Source organism: Alosa pseudoharengus, unplaced genomic scaffold (assembly GCF_046254945.1).
Source record: "Alosa pseudoharengus isolate Yale_2024_CS ecotype anadromous, Long Island Sound unplaced genomic scaffold, YU_APseudo_1.1 YU_APseudo_1.1_scf_8, whole genome shotgun sequence".
In the NCBI taxonomy this organism is placed as follows: Eukaryota; Metazoa; Chordata; class Actinopteri; order Clupeiformes; family Clupeidae; genus Alosa; species Alosa pseudoharengus.
This window is the reverse complement of record NW_027468870.1, coordinates 1,971,485-1,990,553: the sequence shown is the minus strand read 5'-3', so window position 1 is coordinate 1,990,553 and position 19,069 is coordinate 1,971,485. Positions and strand designations below refer to the sequence as shown.

At 42.0% G+C, this 19,069-nt stretch overlaps 1 protein-coding gene across 2 annotated transcripts in view; it reads right to left on the bottom strand.

Annotated features, from left to right (window-relative positions):
* Positions 1 to 19,069, bottom strand: part of rb1 (retinoblastoma 1) — an 80,982-nt gene that overhangs the window by 3,062 nt on the left and 58,851 nt on the right. For both annotated transcript variants that reach the window (XM_076274800.1, XM_076274801.1), the window contains exons 19-22: positions 14,816 to 14,979; positions 11,953 to 12,098; positions 2,127 to 2,231; positions 1,651 to 1,764 (exon numbers count right to left, since the gene is read on the bottom strand). In XM_076274800.1, coding sequence (XP_076130915.1) covers positions 1,651 to 1,764; positions 2,127 to 2,231; positions 11,953 to 12,098; positions 14,816 to 14,979 — 529 coding nt within the window. The remainder of the gene's footprint in view (positions 1 to 1,650; positions 1,765 to 2,126; positions 2,232 to 11,952; positions 12,099 to 14,815; positions 14,980 to 19,069) is intronic.

Genomic DNA, 19,069 nt, shown 5'->3' with positions numbered 1-19,069 from the left:
AGGTCAAAACCAGGCCATTTTCGTGGGTCTATCACTAGGTGGCAGTCTCGCTGATCACTTCCCGGAACACACAAGTAAGTAACAGGCAACACTTTATATTTCATGAAAGACGTTATATCTCCATTTCTAGAAAAAAAACAGCGATTTTGATGAAAACTAGCCACTGTTTAGCTTGGGATTTCTCAGGAACAGAGGCGTGTAGAAATACACGGTTTGCACCCACCGAGAGCTTAAAGTCTCACCTTTTAATCGAGCTATTGTATGTGTTCATAGCTATAACACAGAATATGCTGTGGCTGTACAAAAATCATCAACAATGGTCTAGATTGCTGGCACTAGGACAAAGCTCCCGAAAGCAGCTTGGCATTCAATGAGTTAAAATGTCAGCGTTTTCATTTTAAATGTTTCACATTTGCATCAACTCAGTAGCAGAACATTTTATCCAAAGGGACATACAAGTGCAATACAGCAGTCAGGCTTCAGTAAATTAGACAACCATGGAGTAAGCACTCAGTATTCAATCCAGTCCACTCATTATAGAGTAAGCACTGACTCAATACTAAATCCACTCGTTATAGAGTAAGCTTTCAGTACTAAATCTACTCATTATAGAGTAAGCACTGACTCACTGACTTCAGGTTTTACAGGCATGTTCAGGCTTTAGAGGCATGTTCAGGTTTTAGAGGAATGTTCGGGCTTTACAGCTACAGTCTTTGTATTTGACTGTAACTAGATCTGCTCTGTTAATAAAACTAGACTGTGAAACTAGATCTGCTCTGTTAATAAAACTAGAATGTGAAACTAGACCTGTACTGTTCTGTGGCCTAAAAAGGCCCCTAGAGAGCAGTGTTCTAAAAGGCCTCTAGAGGGCAGTGTTCTCTCAGATAGCTGGGCTATGGGTCAAAAGGCCCCTAGAGCAGTGTTTCTCAAACTTTTTCATACCAAGGACCACTTAACCAATAAAAAAAAAAATTCACGGACCACCTATCTAAAAAAAAAGTAGTACATACTTTAACAATATATTACACAAGGCCTACTCACTGAACCACTTTGCTTATTGTGTCAGAGGATTAATATGATATAAACTGGCATAGTTTACATAGGCAGTGTTGCAGAACTGTTTGGATTTACATACAAGTTGGTTCAATATTGCATTTATACTATATTTTGCCACGCCTGCTCGCGGACCACTTGGGATAGCTTGACCAGTGGTCCCCGGACCACACTTTGACAAACACTCCCCTAGAGGGCAGTGTTCTCAGATAGCTGGGCTATGGCCTCTAGAGGGCAGTGTTCTCAGATAGCTGGGCTATGGCCTCTAGAGGGCAGTGTTCTAAAAGGCCCCTAGAGGGCAGTGTTCTCAGATAGCTGAGTTATGGCCTCTAGAGGGCAGTGTTCTAAAAGGCCCCTAGAGGGCAGTGTTCTCAGATAGCTGGGCTATGGCCTCTAGAGGGCAGTGTTCTAAAAGGCCTCTAGAGGGCAGTGTTCTCAGATAGCTGAGCTATGGCCTCTAGAGGGCAGTGTTCTAAAAGGCCTCTAGAGGGCAGTGTTCTCAGATAGCTGGGCTATGGCCTCTAGAGGGTAGTGTTCTTAGATAGCTGGGCTAAGGGCTGCTCTCGGTGGCGCAGAGGAAGACAAGGCCTCACTTACCCTGGAGGAGGCGTACTGGAGGATGTTGGTCTTGAGCCTCTGCATGAAGACCATGTTGTAGAAGACGATGATGGAGTCATACTTGCCCTCGCTGATCAGGACGTGCTTAAATGTCTGAAGCAAAGGAGGGGGGGTAGAGCACCTGGATCAGTCTGGATAAGAGCTACACTCAAGCACAAACACACTAACGAGTGACATGGAAAATAACAATAAAAATCACTGAAGATTTTTTCAGTTATTCTGTATCTGGGTGTGAGTTCGTATTTAGTAATTCAGTGATTTTCTAAGTTAATAACTACGACACAAGTGCATAAAATAATTCATCATTAAAACCATAAATTCATGCATTATATTATATGCATAATTATATTCCCATATAGTACACAAACACAATAAACAATATAAGAAAAAATAAACAAACACACTACTAGACCCCATTCCTAAATACATGAACTGTGTAAATGTGAAATGCTCACCTCCTGATTAGTGTTCGGGAGTTCCTTGTACGCGGTGACAATAGTCTTGAAGCGCAGGTCCACAAACTTCACTTTGCATATGGCGTACATGGCAGACATCAGCAGCTGGTGTAAGAGAGAGAGACAGTGTTAGAATGAATGAGAGAGAGAAAAAGAGAGTGATAGAGTGAGAGTGTTAAAGGGAGAGACAGTGTTAGAGTGAGAGAGAGATGGTGTTAGAATGAATGAGAGAGAAAAAGAGTGATAGAGGGAGTGATAGAGGGACAGAGGGAGAGAGACAGAGTGTTCGAATGAGAGAGATAGTGTGTTAGAGTGAAAGAGATAGGGCAAAATGGCGGCGAACAGAAAAACTAAGTAAGTTGTTCAAAACCTTTCTTTTTAGTAAACTCTGTGTACACAAACAGTGTTCTCAATGCTCGAGTTCATGTGTAGAGACCCTGGTGATACATCGATCAAAGTTTCATGTTGTGTCGAGCCATCTTAGTGTTTTTAAAAATAGCGATTTTGATGCAATGAGTTTTATTTCTAAAATTATTCTATCAACACAAACATTTACATCGATAGTCTGACGTTATGATTTATTTGCCTCGGGTGTACTGTGAAGTGGGTAAGACTATTTTTAGTGGCAGGCTAACTATGTACCGTTGACTTGTGCTAGCCTAGCAACAGCAAACTCTGCAAGGACTTAAGTCGGGACCGTGGGACATGGAGGAGGCCTTGGCTGGAGGATGTGAGGCACCTGGGGGCTACATGGGGATGAATGATACCAGCTATGTAGCTACGGGCCAGGCCATGAAGAGCCTTAAAGACCAACAGCAGTATTTTAAACTGTATCCTAGACTGGACTGGAAGCAGGGACAGGTGTGATGTGTTCACGCTTTTTTGTGTTTGTGAGCAGCCTAGCCGCTGCCATCTGAAGCCCACTAGTCTCAGAGGGAGACCAAAGTAGAGAGTTACAATAGTCTAGACGGGAGGTTATGAAGCCGTGCCACTAGTCTCAGAGGGAGACCAAAGTAGAGAGTTACAATAGTCTAGACGTGAGGTTATGAAGCCGTGCCACTAGTCTCAGAGGGAGACCAAAGTAGAGAGTTACAATAGTCTAGACGGGAGGTTATGAAGCCGTGCCACTAGTCTCAGAGGGAGACCAAAGTAGAGAGTTACAATAGTCTAGACGGGAGGTTATGAAGCCGTGCCACTAGTCTCAGAGGGAGACCAAAGTAGAGAGTTACAATAGTCTAGACGGGAGGTTATGAAGCCGTGCCACTAGTCTCAGAGGGAGACCAAAGTAGAGAGTTACAATAGTCTAGACGGGAGGTTATGAAGCCGTGCCACTAGTCTCAGAGGGAGACCAAAGTAGAGAGTTACAATAGTCTAGACGGGAGGTTATGAAGCCGTGCCACTAGTCTCAGAGGGAGACCAAAGTAGTGAGTTACAATAGTCTAGATGGGAGGTTATGAAGGCAAATATGGCTTTTTCCAGATCATTGTATGACAGAACAGACTTGAGTTTGTTGATTATTCTTTAGATAAACTGGTCTTTACAAAAGATGAGATGTGTTTGTCCAGGTTAAGATGGGAGTCTAAAATAACACACAGGTTACGTGTATGGGATTTAACATAGGGGGCAAGGGGACCAAGGTTGGCAGGGATTGATTTTTTGGATTTTGAAGGGCCAAAGACAATAACTTCGGTTTTGTTGTTATTTAACTGAAATAAGTTGTTAGCCATCCAGATTTTAATTTACTCCAAACAGTCTAAAAGAGGCTGCATGGAGTTGCCGGATTTAAGTGGGATGTACAGTTGGGAGTCATCTGCATAGAAGTGGAACGAAATATTGAATTTTCAGATGATGTTACCTAAGTGGAGCAGGTACGGGCAGAAAAGTACTGGACCCATAATGGATCCCTGGGGGACACCATAAGACACAGGGGCAGAGGATGAAGAGTACTGGCCTATGGATACTGAAAAAAGATTTTTGGTGGAGGTAGGAGTGAAACCAGTTTAGAGCTGTACCTTTAATGCCAATCCACTGTTCAAGATGCTCTAGTAGTGTACCATGGTCTACAGTGTCAAATGCAGCACTAAGATCCAACAGGATCAGAATGGCATTATCACCTGAATCAAGGGTGAGCAACAGGTCATTTGCCACCTTTAACAGGGCCGTCTCAATGCTGTGGCTGTGGCCTTGAAACCAGATTGAAATGGCTCTAGGATCTTGGAGTTGAGGTATGGAAGCAGCTGCGTTAACACCACCTTATTTGAGATAAATGGCAGTTTAGAGATAGGGCAGAAATTATTAGGAAATTTTTCTATCCAGATTATGTTTCTTTAGCATAGGCTGGACAACCGCATGCTTGAAACATATAGGAACAGTGCCGGTGGCAAGACAGGAGTTTGATAAATTGAATGGAGGGACCAATAGCATCAAAAGCATCTGTGATGATCTGTGAAGGGATCGTGTGGGGCTGTTGATGGTTTCATGTGCTTTACAATGTCCCATAGATAAGTGTATGACACTGCTTGGAATTGGTCAAAAGTAGCTGTAGCAACGGGAAAATGAGGTGGAGTGTCAGATACAACAAGGGTGAACTGTGCTCTGATGTGGTCAATTCTCTCAGTAAAAAACTTCAAGAACTCTTCACGGCTATTGGTGGATGCCTCGACCTCTGGAGACACTTGGGAGTTAACAATAGTCTGGCTTTCACCAGACCAAGCTCAATCTTTTAAGATTTAACATTGGTCTGGGGAGTCCGCAAAGTATTTTCTACTGCACAAGAGGCATGATCAACGGGCATAGTTCAAATGACACTGTACGCAATTGGATAGTCATTCTATTCATCTTACACAAACGAACCGGGTGACGTTTGCAGAGCAACGCAAAAACTTGCTGGAAACTTGTCAACAAACGTATTGTAAAAGCACCAATTTCTGCCCCCTTTCGTTGAAAAATTCTAAAACAGATGATTTTTAATACTTTAAAATAACATTTGATAAATAAACCTTAGATTTTCAGTAGCCATGGGTGTGTATTTGAACAAAATCTGGTTTGGATCTTAACGGGAGCATTTACTGCCTTAAAAACCTGATTTTGTTTACCGTGCTCAGAGTTTGGTGCTGGGCTGGTGGATGCCTTATTTCTGCCGCACTCGGAAAAAGAGAACTCAAAATTCCACTGATGCTCCAAGCGGGTAGGTCTACACACCTTTACAACACTGTTTAAAGCTCTTCGAGTCACGGTAAAATTTTATTTTTGGTACATAACTAATTTAGATACAATTATGGGGTGGGGGGTTGCATTTCTTTAGAAATCCACCGTCTTGGTTTGTATAGAAATGAATATTAAGTGACATACACAAAATAGGTGACGTTCCATTTATCAGCGGTCTGCAGAAACAGCAATGGCATCGAGTGATTTTTGCAGGTTGTGCAAAAAAACATAAAAGTGAATGGTATTTACACTCACTCGATCGATTTGTTTGCTAACCTAAAAAAGACATTGAGCAACGTCGAGAGGTTAGGATTTGGGAAGGGATTCAAGGGAATTGGATTGACGGTCGTGAGAGAGACTTTGCTGTCGCTCCACTAGAGTCATCGTTTTAAACCTGCCAATAGCGCGCCAGGTGGATAAGCCAGCCAAAATTGTAACGGAAGCAGCAGAAAAAGATGCTAAAGTTTCCAGCCAAAGCTGCAGGGTGAAAAAGAAACAACAGGCTGGCCGCAATCAGGCTGTGTACACCCAGCCTAGGTTAACAATTGAGTTTATGGTAAAATAATTTAAAATAAAAATTGTAGAGCGATGGGAATGTTTGCTTATGATGTCGGAGGAATGATTAGCCCTAGAGAAATGCTTAGCTTGGCTTTTTTAGCTGCAGCTTGGAAATTGGCCAGGGAATTTCTGAATATTTCTAGAGACTAGTAGGTGATCTTTTTTCCACTTACTTAAGACTAAGACTAAATTAAAAATAGGTGACAATATTAACAGAGAGAGAAAGAGTGTGTTAAAGAGAGAGGCTGAGTGTTAAAGTGAGAGTGTTAAAGTGAGAGAGTATTAAGAGTGAGAGAAGGTGTTAGAGTGAGAGAGAGAGAGCGAGAGAAACAGTGTTAAAGTGAGAAAGACAGGCAGTGTTTGAGTGAGACAGACAGTGTTCGAGTAAGAGACAGAGTTTCAGTGAGAGAGAGAGAGACCGTGAGAGACAGTGTTATAGAGAGAAAGACAGAGGGTCTGTTCAAAACAGAAGACGGCTACTTTGGATTAAATGCATCTTTTAAAAATGAGCATAGCACTTTAGAATCTTTGGTTAACACTACAGTATGATGTTAGCAAAAGCCGGACTAAATTAGCTTACATAAGCTTGCAGGCTAACGGTATAAATTAATTTTACGGGCGACAGATATATCAGACCAGAAGCTATTAATGGTTACAACTAGTGCTGGGCGGTATGACCAAAAATGTATATCACGGTATTTTTCTAAATTCTTACGGTTTCACGGTATATGACGGTATTTTTTTTCCCATGCATAATCAGATGTTCACAGCATTTTCTACAGGTTGAGGGAAGAATTGCTGCAGTACATTGACTAAGGATGGTCTATTTTACTGTCATGATGTAGAATAACTCCACACTAGTGGTAATGCAGTTTTGCATGGCCCCAGAAAATGATGCTGTTTACAAAGAGCCACTCATGATTCTAATGAAGAATCTAATCAGAATGCAAAGACAATTAACAGTCAAAATACAGAACTGTACTGTGCAGATTTCACATCTTGTAGCCTATAAAACCAATAGAAAAAGTTGTGCAACTTTATACTTTTTTGAAAATTATACAATTTAAAATGAAACCTCTCTGCTAATACGCTTACTCTGTCAAATAGGCCTATCAGAAACATGCCTTATTGTTATTGTGTGGTTTACATGACGTTAGTGGTAGGCTAACGTTAACTTCATGTGAATGTGGATGTCATGTTAGCCTGCCATGAGCTTCGGTTCGGTTCGCTAGGCAAAACATTAACAAAAAAGTTCGTTTTGGTGCACTGATGACAATTAGCCAGCTTGTATTGCTCAGTGCATGTCTATAACATGCTTTACTTGCTACCTGGATAATTTCAGCGAATATTCTTAAGGTGAGATGAATGATAACCTCATTAAACTTCACTGTGTTTGGTGGGTTGCTAACTAACGACATCATCACCTACTAGCCAGCTAGTTGCTGTTGAACAATCTCAATAGAATTTTCGTGACGGTGTCACTCCGCGATGTGAGTCGCTACCGGATGTGAGTCGCGCATGCGTCACTTTGCTACTTTGCGACTACCTGTGCTGTTAGCCACAGAATAATGACATTAGCCTACACAGGAGTAATGTATTATTTAGCGTAAGGCATCACATTTCCATGGCATGATCTCTAATGTCAGTTCTAGATTAGAGGCTGAAGTAGCCTGCTAGCGAGAGACTTCTGTAATATCAATAAAAATGTACCTACATAACGAAGTTTGTTCACTGCTGGTAAGTAAGCAAGCAATCAAGCACAACAACGGCTGTCACTTGAATGGCGTTTGCTAACGTTAGCAATCAAACAATCTTAGATAGCTAAAACGTTTTTTGAAACAGAAAAGTGAATTATTTTATGGATTTCAGTCGGATCCCTTGGCGTTATGCCGTAAAACCTATCAATCTGGGCATGCGTTACTCACATCGGGTAGCGACTCACATCGGGGAGTGACAACGGTAAATCCCTTTCGCAGTATCCCTTAACGTTTTAACTTAACTAAAGAAACAATTTCAAGGTATTCTGTGCAACACCCTTAAATAAACCCCTTATCTAAGGATAAATTAAGCCTTAAGGGTCATACTTCAGGGGAAAAACTTCAGGTGTTTTGTGTTTACCCTCACTATGCCTCGCAGTGGCACCATGCGTGCGTGTGAAAAAAGTCCCGCGGCGCAGCGTTCCAAATACACCGGTATGGCGGTATATTAAAAATTCATATCATAACGAAAATATACACCGGTATACGGTGTGAACCGGTACCGCCCAGCACTAGTTACAACAGTATAATCAGATGGTAAATTGTTTATTTCTCATCTTAAATCTACAAATTTTAGCAAAATAATGTTACACAAATCACATTTCAACAGATTCAGCAGTATTATCGATGTTATCCGCCATCTTTGTTTACTTTTCACAGCTATTTCAGACGTTGCCGCAAAGGATTATGGGTAGGAGGGAGCATGAAGTGTGCACAGACAGTGAGTGTGCATCTATGCTGCCTCCAAAAATGACCGTTATCCAGTGTTGGGGTGGCTACTCGCACATTACTCGTTACTGTAAAAAAATGTAATCCCTTACATTACTTCTTTACTCTATGGAAAGTAACGAGTCACATTACTTTTGCGTTAGCGTTGAAATGTTTCCATGGACGCTGTTATTGATATCGTCCCCTTTTATTTATTATTTAATTAATGACGTTGTATGAAACATTAGATAGCATAATGTAGTCTTTTACACTACTCCAACCCATGTTGCGCTGTAGGCCTACCAGGCATTCCTTACAGCGCTGATCAATGCTTTGTCTTACTGAAAGCTGCCTTCAAGTTCACAAACACGGCACCTCAGTGCTGCTTTTAGAAATTGTGCAAATTCGAATTGCTTTATGGAGGCGTGAGCGAGACAGAGTGTTAAGGTCACATGATGCCCCAGGCTGCAGGTAGAAATGCATACGCTCTCTCTTCCCTGCAAGCAAGAGCTGCTTTGGTGGAGCCTGACCAGTAGAACAGGATGTCAGCAACCAGTTCCATTCCCACTGAGCAAATAAAACTATAACTTAACTGCTTAATTGGCACATCACAATGTGAGTAATACTGTGTGGATGACTGAATGTCTAATTTAATAGTATATTACGCAACAGTGGTGACGGCTAGACGTGCCAGTCGAATTTCTTCCTGGCACGCACTATGATCTTGAGCAACTCATGACAGGGCGACTACAACAGAAGCAAACACCTAAGTAGGCGGGCCATTTAGCAGTTAAACCTCCGACCATGTCTGCCAGTAAGGCAGAGGCATAGCCTCTATACCCCATGTCTGTCAGTAAGGCAGAGGCATAGCCTCTATACCCCATAGCCTCTATACCCCATGTATGCCAGTAAGGACGTTTTCATGGCAAGAACTATGAATTGTAGAGAGGGTAGAAGGATCCATCTCCATTTTCAGATCTGAAGTGTTTGTTTGATGTTAATGCATTTTTTTAACTCTGGCACAAACTCTTTCTCATCTCTGATCACCACTGTTCCTTTCAGCCTAGCTGCCCAAGCCATAGCCTCTATACCCCATAGCCTCTATACTAGGGATGGCGAAATGTAAAAAAAATCCGGCCACTGAGGTTTAAACACTGAGGTTTAACCGGTTAAAGTCGGTCACCAATAATTCTATAACTGCCATTTATGACACCCGTGTCCTGTCGCGCGTCTTTCTCTGCCCGTGAAACAAGTTATCCCCCCATTTTAGAATGGTTAGGCTCCCGTCACACAATGTTAGTTCGTGCCCTTTGTATTATACATTTTCCCCAATCATTGTCCACTACTTGTGGAGGAATAAGGGTTTTGTTTTGGGGAGAAAAATAATTGCTTTCCCTGCGCACCCACGCACAGGCACACATTACGCACAACGTTGACCTTCCATGCAACGCGGCACTGAGCTCGGGCTATAAAAAGCTCACGTTACAAAGTCACAAACAGAGAACGCTACATTTGTGTTACAGGAAAGTATATTAACCAACGTCTTCGTAAAAACACTTATCGATTGCCAACAGCCTCTGTAGCGTGCTGCACATAATCCTTTGCAATACGTTCTTGTCGTCATGCCATTTAAGTACAGATGAATAATAAAACACAACAAGTAGGCATATGCTAAGTTAGTCTTTTGTGTCTTCGTTTGCCATTACATTGTTACAATTATCATCATGCCATAGTCACGTATGTGCGCAGTGTAATAACAGACGCTGGCTGGCATTCGGGAGCTTTAAAAATAGTGTTGTTTTTTTTTGTTTGTTTTTTTAACCGGCGGCAGAACATTTTAACCGGTCAACGTTGATTCGGTCAACCACCGGTTAAACGGCTACCGGTTAACATCCCTACTCTATACCTAGGGTTGCAAAGGGGCGGAAAATTTTGGGTAAATTTCCGGAAACTTACCATGGGAAGTTAAGCTGGGGAATTTTGGAAATATTCAAAATTGGAAACTATCATGGAATTAAAGGAAATTATGGGAATTAATGGGAATTTTACGGGAATTTAATGGGAATTTTGGGTAATTCATACAAACTGTTTCATATACAAACATTAACATTTTGTTTCGTCATAAGCAGTATGATTTGTATGTTCGTATTCTTGCTTAGCTTAGCATACAAAGCTAGCTAGCATGCTAGCGGAAATCCCATTCTCTGCCTATGGTTTACTAGCGTGCTAAACTAGCAACACTGAACTGCCCAAGATACACCACACCAATCAACAACAAAATCTGATTGGTTGGAACATTTTTCCCCCATGCATATAAACACACCTTTATGTCTAGCAGCCTATGACGATTGCTGTGTGCATGTGATTGACATATGTGCAGGGTAGAAATTCGACTGAAATTGCATTAAATCAGGTTGTTTTAACTAATATTAGACTGCAAGATAGGGTTTTGTCCACTACATTTAAGTTGCCTGTTGTAGACTAACTTGCCATATTAAAAATTCCCAGTTTATTCCCATTAATTCCCGTTTATTCCCGTTAATTCCCATATATTCCCGTTAATTCCCATGGAAAGTTTCCAACTTAGACAATTCCTGGAATTTTGCAACCCTATCTATACCCCATAGCCTCTGTACCCCAGACCCATGTAGTTTGCTCCTGAATTATACATGATCAAACTATAAAAAATATTCTTCATTGTTCAACAGCTTCCGCCTGTTTGGTCGACATTTATTACCTCCACCAAGGAGGTTATGATTGCAGTGCGATGTCAGTTTTGTTTATCGGCCTGGTTTTCACGAAACCTGGTGGGAAAGTGCAGCACAGGCCGTGCTTTCTAGTGGCTCGGAGTCAGGGTGGCTCCACAAATTTAACTTCTTCAAGCTCCCTTCTAGTTCATCTGGCATGAGTTAATCAAAGGCAATTTACAGCGTAGATGTACACTTCTGTTGGTGTGCTACTTGGTTATAGGCACAAGGCCAAGCAGAGAGTGTGGCTCAGTGGCTCATATCAAAAAAATCACAACTATTCACTTAATAACAAATGTTTATCCACATTATCTATCTATGGTGTGATGTTATTCCACATGGGGGCGCTGTGGTGTGATGTCATTCCACATGGGGGTCTATGGTGTGGTGTGATGTTTGTCCACACGGGGGTCTATGGTGTGGTGTGATGTTAGTCCACATGGGGGCGCTGTGGTGTGGTGTGATGTTAGTCCACATGGGGGCGCTGTGGTGTGATGTTATTCCACATGGGGGTCTATGGTGTGGTGTGATGTTATTCCACATGGGGGCGCTGTGGTGTGATGTTATTCCACATGGGGGCGCTGTGGTGTGATGTTTGTCCACATGGGGGTCTATGGTGTGGTGTGATGTTAGTCCACATGGGGGCGCTGTGGTGTGATGTTATTCCACATGGGGGTCTATGGTGTGGTGTGATGTTATTCCACATGGGGGCGCTGTGGTGTGATGTTTGTCCACATGGGGGCGCTGTGGTGTGATGTTATTCCACATGGGGTCTATGGTGTGATGTTAGTCCACATGGGGGTCTATAGTGTGGTGTGATGTTAGTCCACATGGGGGCGCTGTGCATACCTGGTCCAGGTGTCGGTCCCTGAGCAGCTCGTACTCGTCCTTGAGCGTGTGCTGCAGCAGCGTCCAGATGATGGGCTCCAGCTCCGTGTGGTCCGACAGCAGACGCGTGCACAGCATCTTCAGGCGCAGGTAAGCCACCCTGTACACTGACAGCCACACACACACCGGCCGTTACACGAGACTGTCACTTAAACAGACACAACCACACACACACCGGCCGTTACACGAGACTATGCCACTTAAACAGACACAACCACACACACACACGGTAATAATAAAATAATTCTGTGGAAATGCATGGATTACAGTTTCTTCCAGTAGCAGCAACTGGAATCCATGCATTTCCACGGAATTATTTTTGGAATCTGATCCCTTATCATACCTGTTCATTCTTACTCGTCGCTCGACTTATCGTGACTAAATTCAAGATGGCTGCAAACGCTAAACTTCGAGAAGATACTGTCTGTATAAATCGTCTTGTAAGTAAACTACCAGTGCTTTTTCAAAGTTCTCAATGTCTCGTTTTAAATGTCAGGGCCCTTGGAAGTCTACCAATGAAGTGTGGAGATATATTGAGCCTCGTAAATGGTGTAAAACAGTGATTTATTTGCATGGCTATGCCGATGCCGAGGCACCACCATTGACCGCCTTGTTGGTAGCATCGGCTAGCTAGCGCCAGATTTCGGAGTGCAGGGGACAAGCCGAGATGAGCTATGAGACAAAAGTTCACACTCGGTATCATGTTTCAAAACACTTTAGGTCAAAATCACACCGGAATTCTCCTTTAACCTAGGGTTTAATGTGTTGTAGGCCATATCTTAAATCACTTACTGTGTCTCAAATGACTTACTTCTGCACTTATAATACCTAATACAATACCTAAATACCTAATCACGACTTCGGACTGTCTTGTTCTTCCAGTGCTCTCCAGACTGCCAGTGAATTCTCCAGGTTGGTGAGTTATGAAGAACTTTGTTGGCGTTTGTGAAGACACAGCTGTGCGCAGTTTTCATGCAAGTCATCATTGCCCTTGGACATTTTCAGCTGGTTTGGAAATTGGACTAATTTAACATGATTTTTTGTTCTTTTTAAAAAAAAAAAATTTTAACTTTTATTTGTTAATTTGTTTGTTGTCCGTCTTGTACGTCTTGATGTCATGGGTACGCTGGCGACTACGCCGCTCCGTCTGGCATCTTTTGTCTTTTTGTTATGTGTCTTGTTTGTGGAGCGCTTTGGGTTGCACTCTGTGCATGTTAAATGTGCTATAAAAATAAAACTGACTTAACTAATTTGAGAATGTATAAGTATAATTATAAGTATATATACTCTTTTGATCCCGTGAGGGAAATTTGGTCTCTGCATTTATCCCAATCCGTGAATTAGTGAAACACTCTCAGCACACAGTGAACACACAGTGAAGTGAAGCACACACAATCCTGGCGCAGTGAGCTGCCTGCAACAACAGCGGCGCTCGGGGAGCAGTGAGGGGTTAGGTGCCTTGCTCAAGGGCACTTCAGCTGTGCTTACTGGTTGGGGTTCGAACTGGCAACCCTCCGGTAACAGGTCCGAAGCGCTAACCAGTAGGCCACAGCTGCCCGATGTGAGGATCCGTGAGAATGTGAGAATGTTCACACTTAGAATACCTGATTTGAGAATGTGAGGGCGTTATAGTTATAGTATCGCTATAGTTTCTTGGCTTTCTTGATGACACTTTTCTAGCTGTTAAAATTAAGAAGATTCAGCTGGACTTGCAACGTCACGGTGTCTCGAGGTCACAAACGTTTCTCTTTTGGACGTATAATGCACCTCAATGTCGTAGATTGTAGTGGCGAGGACTTTAAAACAAGCTTACATGGGGCGAGGACTTGAAAACGAGCTTACATGGGGCGAGGACTTGAAAACAAGCTTACATGGGGCGAGGACTTTAAAAGGAGCTTACATGGGGCGAGGACTTTAAAACGAGCTTACATGGTTTTATTTAAATTACGCTTGTTTCCAGCCGCCACATTTATCAACACACGATTACTCTAACGCTTGGAGTGAAGTTTCATGAATCACACGTGAGCCCCATGGTAAGAGGATGTCTGGCTCAGATCTACACTGGTTTCTACGCTCGGTTGATCTACACTGGTTTCTACGCTCGGTTGATCTACACTGGTTTCTACTCGGTTGATCTACACTGGTTTCTACGCTCGGTTGATCTACACTGGTTTCTACGCTCGGTTGATCTACACTGGTTTCTACGCTCGGTTGATCTACACTGGTTTCTACTCGGTTGATAAATGAGGGCCAGTATAACCATATATGTCACTGTCGAATAGAAGACACCAATGAAGTTATATTTAAAAGTTCCGTGTCATTTCCGTTAATTGCATGGAGTTGGTGTTCGATATAGATGACACTATTAAAATGTACGCACTCCGCCAGTAAGCACACAGGGCACACAGGGTGCTGCACGAAAGTGTACTCACGGAAGTACGCCAATCGAGACAGAAAGTAGGGCTTAATGTGTCGCAGCCCATAGCTTAATCTAGGGCTTAATTTGTTATAGCCCATAGCTTAATCTAGGACTTAATGTGTTGCAGCCCATAGCTTAATCTAGGGTTTATAGCACATAGCTTAATCTAGGGCTTAATGCGTTATAGCCCATAGCTTAATCTAAGGCTTAATGTGTTATAGCACATAGCTTAATCTAGGGTTTAATGTGTTAATCGTAAAGTGTTAACACTGATGTGCCTTTCCATGAGCAACAGGTTTGACTGCAACAGGTGTCTGCAACAGGTAACTGTTAAGATGCAGCCAGACCATCTTTCAGCTGCCTTCAGGCAGTAGCGGTCAACCTCAAAAAGAGCAACCAACTTACGTTTCTTGTAGAAGTGGCCGAGCGAGTTGGACCTGGGTGGTCTGGAGGCCTGGGTGGAGGCCGATGGGGGCTGGGTGGAGGCCGATGGGGGCTGGGCAGTAGTGGGGGGGCTCCGGTCTTGGACGGGGGGCAGGGGTCTGCTCGGACGCACCGGAGACAGGTAGCTGCAGAGAGACAATGAAATAGGAGGGTCAGACTCCATGCATTGGCTGTTGGTGATGTTTTTAGCTCACAAAGGGTGTGTGTGTGTGTGTTGATGTAAACAGACTTGGTTGTTGATTGACCACTGTGGAAAATCTACCTATAGCACTTCTGTTAGGGCTGCTGGATTGTGGCAAAAATCATGATTATTTTGGTCAAAATTGTAAATCACGATTACCGATTATTCATGAGGGTCTCCCCTGGGTCTTAGAAAATATGTAATCCATTGGGACTGAAGAAGCAAACAATCAGTATTAGTGATCTAATGGTAGCATTCGCGTTTGCCTAATGTTATCCTGGCGTTTGCCTAATGTTATCCTGGCGTTTGCCTAATGTTATCCTCGTGCATTAGTAGAATAGTGCTGCCACTAACGACTAATCTTTCGACTAATTTTTCGATTAGTCGACTAATCTAAACGACTATTTTTTTTTTTAAATCAAGTGTTTGTTATTTTGTTGTGTACGTTTTATTTTGAACTCAACTAAAGGGAAAACGTAAAATATATATCACCCTACTTTTGTTAGAAGCTGTATTACTGTAAGTAAACTGTTCAAAAACATTATGTATTAAAAAAAAAAAACACCCATTGAAAAAATTATACCTTCAGATCTACAGTAATGTCAGACCTTTGATAGACTTTATTTGTATGCCAGTGTTGCCATCGACATAGACAACTTCTTTGACCTGAGGCCCGGTCATGGCATACTTTGGGGTCATAGGGCCCACCTACATTAACCCACCCCCCATCAAATTATCATTATATCACATTACAATTATTATTGTTATGCTATATTGTTATACATGCACTTCAAAGCAGCCAGTCTTTAAAGTGCTAACATTGTTCACAAAAAGTTTGAAAACATGCACATCAGAGGACTGCTTTACTAATGTAAAATATAATTAGAATAGTTCCATTGCTTTTGCATGGTTGCATGATAAATACTTCTCAAAACAACAGCAATTATATGGGTGTCATCGTTTTGGGATGTTTCCCTCATGCAAGCATCATATACTGGTAGGCAAATGGAAAGAATATTTACATATTTAATTATGCCACAAGCTTTTGGCCACGTTATTCAAATTTGACTATACAATACTCTAGATAGTGTATTATAGTCTGTGCTCTGTTTTTATGGAAGTTGCATAAATCCACATTGTTCTATTTCATAATTAAATAGCTTTCCAATAGGTTGAATTGGAGATTTGCTACAAACGTTATCAAGTGGTTTCAGTTTCTCTCGCGCATTGAATCACGCTCATACCACCATTTAATTGTATGCCTCTATGTTTGATGACACCAAATTAGCAAGTAATTCATACTGATTGCAGAAAAGTTTGTTTTCTTTTTCTGTCGGTCCGCGGTTCCTTGATCAATTGCGCAGCAAATTATCAGACGAAGCCCCGGGAATAATTTCACTCCGCGGCTCCGGACCAGCAATGTCCACGTTACGGCCGGTGCTGGTCCCGTGGCCCATAGTTTGAGAAACGCTGGACTTTGAAAGGCGACAGGAGTTAAGGACTTTGCAAATGAGCCTAACATCAGCATGTTCAAAACAAGTAGGCTACAGGCACTTTGCGCGTCTTACAACATAGTTTACTTCACTTTATCAGTTGGCTTGAACGCTAAAAAAATATGCGTCGTGACTTATTGACCATGGGAAATGACGCGCACCTTGATTGTTGATATCACGGGCGGCGGCATGTTCGGTTAAATGTTTTTTTGTATGAATGAATTACAGTAATGACACGCCGTTGCGTTGTCAACGTGAGACACTTCACTTAATTTATTTCAATTTCCACAATAGGCTACTATATTAGTCAGAGTCTGGACTAGCAAACCTACTAGCTTAGCTCCCCACTTAGCTCTGCCTAATAATTAATTGCGCTGAAAGCAGGCAGGCACACAGCTTTGCTGCTGGCTTTAACACTTGCGTGCATAGTGGGGTTTAAAACATGCCAAAGTCTTAGTAGCCTGTTTAACATCCAAAGACAGTCATTGTACTTTTCAAGAGTTAATAACATAGAGTTAATATAACATTACAGCCATGTGAGACCAAAAATAAATAGGCGGTCAATAATAAAACGACTCTTCGACTAAAAAAATTGCCGTCGACTAATTTTCATGGTCGATTAGGTCGACTAAGTCGACTAATCGCGGCAGCACTATAGTAGAAGCTAATAGACAAGCTGTAACATGCTAATTTAAAAAAACAGGCGTGTTCTAACGTTAGATTAGCCAACTTGCCATTAGTTCTATGAGTAATTTGGTCACCTCGATTGACAGTGATGGTAACAAATTTAGCAGAGCACGCGCTAGTTAAATTTTCGGCCTGGTTCATGATGCTACCGCCTGCAGGAGCACACACACATGCAAGCCTGCTTGAGTGGCCTCTTCCCTGTGGGGAGGGGTGTGTGGAGTGTGGGTCTTAAAGAAGCAACGTGAATCAGTGCGTTGTATGAGCTGAAATTGTATGTTTTTCCAAAAAACCTATTCCTTAACGGAATGTGGCAAAATTATTGTTTTTTTCTCGATTATACTATTTTTGTGATTGTTTGGAGCCAAATTTGAGATTGAAATTGAAATCTGATTAATTGCACAGCTCTAACTTCTGTGTGTATCTGAAATGGCTGCAGTTAGCATGACAACAAAGTAAACAGACGGAATGAAATCCAGTCTGAATACCCTGTGGTAACCAGTATCCTACGGCAACTAGTACCCTATGGCAACCAGTATCCTATGGTAACCAGTAGGGGTGGGCAATATGGACAAAAAATAATATCTCGATATTTTTTGTGATTTTGACGATAACGATGATTAGTCGATATCCTTTAAAAAAATTTTTTTAAAAGTCTGAGTTACTTTACAGCTCATTATTTATGAATAGCATCAATACAATAATAACCAATAACCTAAACTGTGACTTTTTAACCAAATCAACCAATGCATTGTCACTCTATGACACATTCCAATTCTGCCCCCACTTGAGTGTGTGGCAATGACATGAGAAAGTCTGAAGCTGAAGTTCCTTTCAAAAACCTTTACTTAGGATTCACTGTAAAATGAAGCAGACCAACAGAGTGCATCTCAGTTATTTCCTTCGATGTTTTGTTGAAGAGCAATCATGTAGGCTAGCATTCCAAGTTACAGAATAGAAACTAATGCGTTAGCTTATGGCTAATGTATATGAGAAATCCCATAGAGATGCTAACGGTTAGCATAATCGATAAACGTAGATATTTAGAGCGAACTTCAGTCCATTTTCAAAAGGGTTACATGAGAAGAGTTATTTGCTTACAACTGACTATTAAAATACTTAAAGGCTAATGTTTTCTCTCCATAAAATACCATGAAGGAAAAAACGTGACTGTCTCATCAATGCTACTTGAAGTAGCTACACAAAATCCCAAGTACAGTAGTCTAGCTGCACAAAATAAACATTAGGTGTGCATGTGTGGACCCACTAGCGATCATGTGACATTTGCTCTGCAGCAGGGCTTCTCTCGCATACACCTCCTGGATTTAGTGAATGTATGAGGTTTCAATGCCTGATTTCGAGTGTTATTTCCCCATAAGTAATTGAAATACTCGATAATGTAAATTTGCACATCGTTAAAACAACAATCACGATATTATCGCAGACGATATACATCGCCCACCCCTAGTAACCAGTACCCTATGGCAGAGTCCTTCACGGGTCCATTGTTTTAGACCCGTCCCCGCCCGCACCCGAGAAGTTCAGCACCAGATCCGACCCGTCACCTGTGGTGATATTAAAATTAAATCCGCACCCGCCCGGACCCGTTAATATTTTGCCTGTTACCCGACCCGTGCCCGCGATAAATCGCACACAAGCTAAAATCATTCAAATGAATGTGCTTAATTTTTTTTATCGCACAATTGAAGCACGTAAAGGGCTTTTCGCGTCAGGGATAAACCTTACAACAACGACACATAGCCCTTGCTGCATCGGAACATTATTCTACATAAAATGGACCTGTTAATGAAACAAAGAGAACAAGAAAAAAAACACCTGAGCCTGCCACTAGCCGTC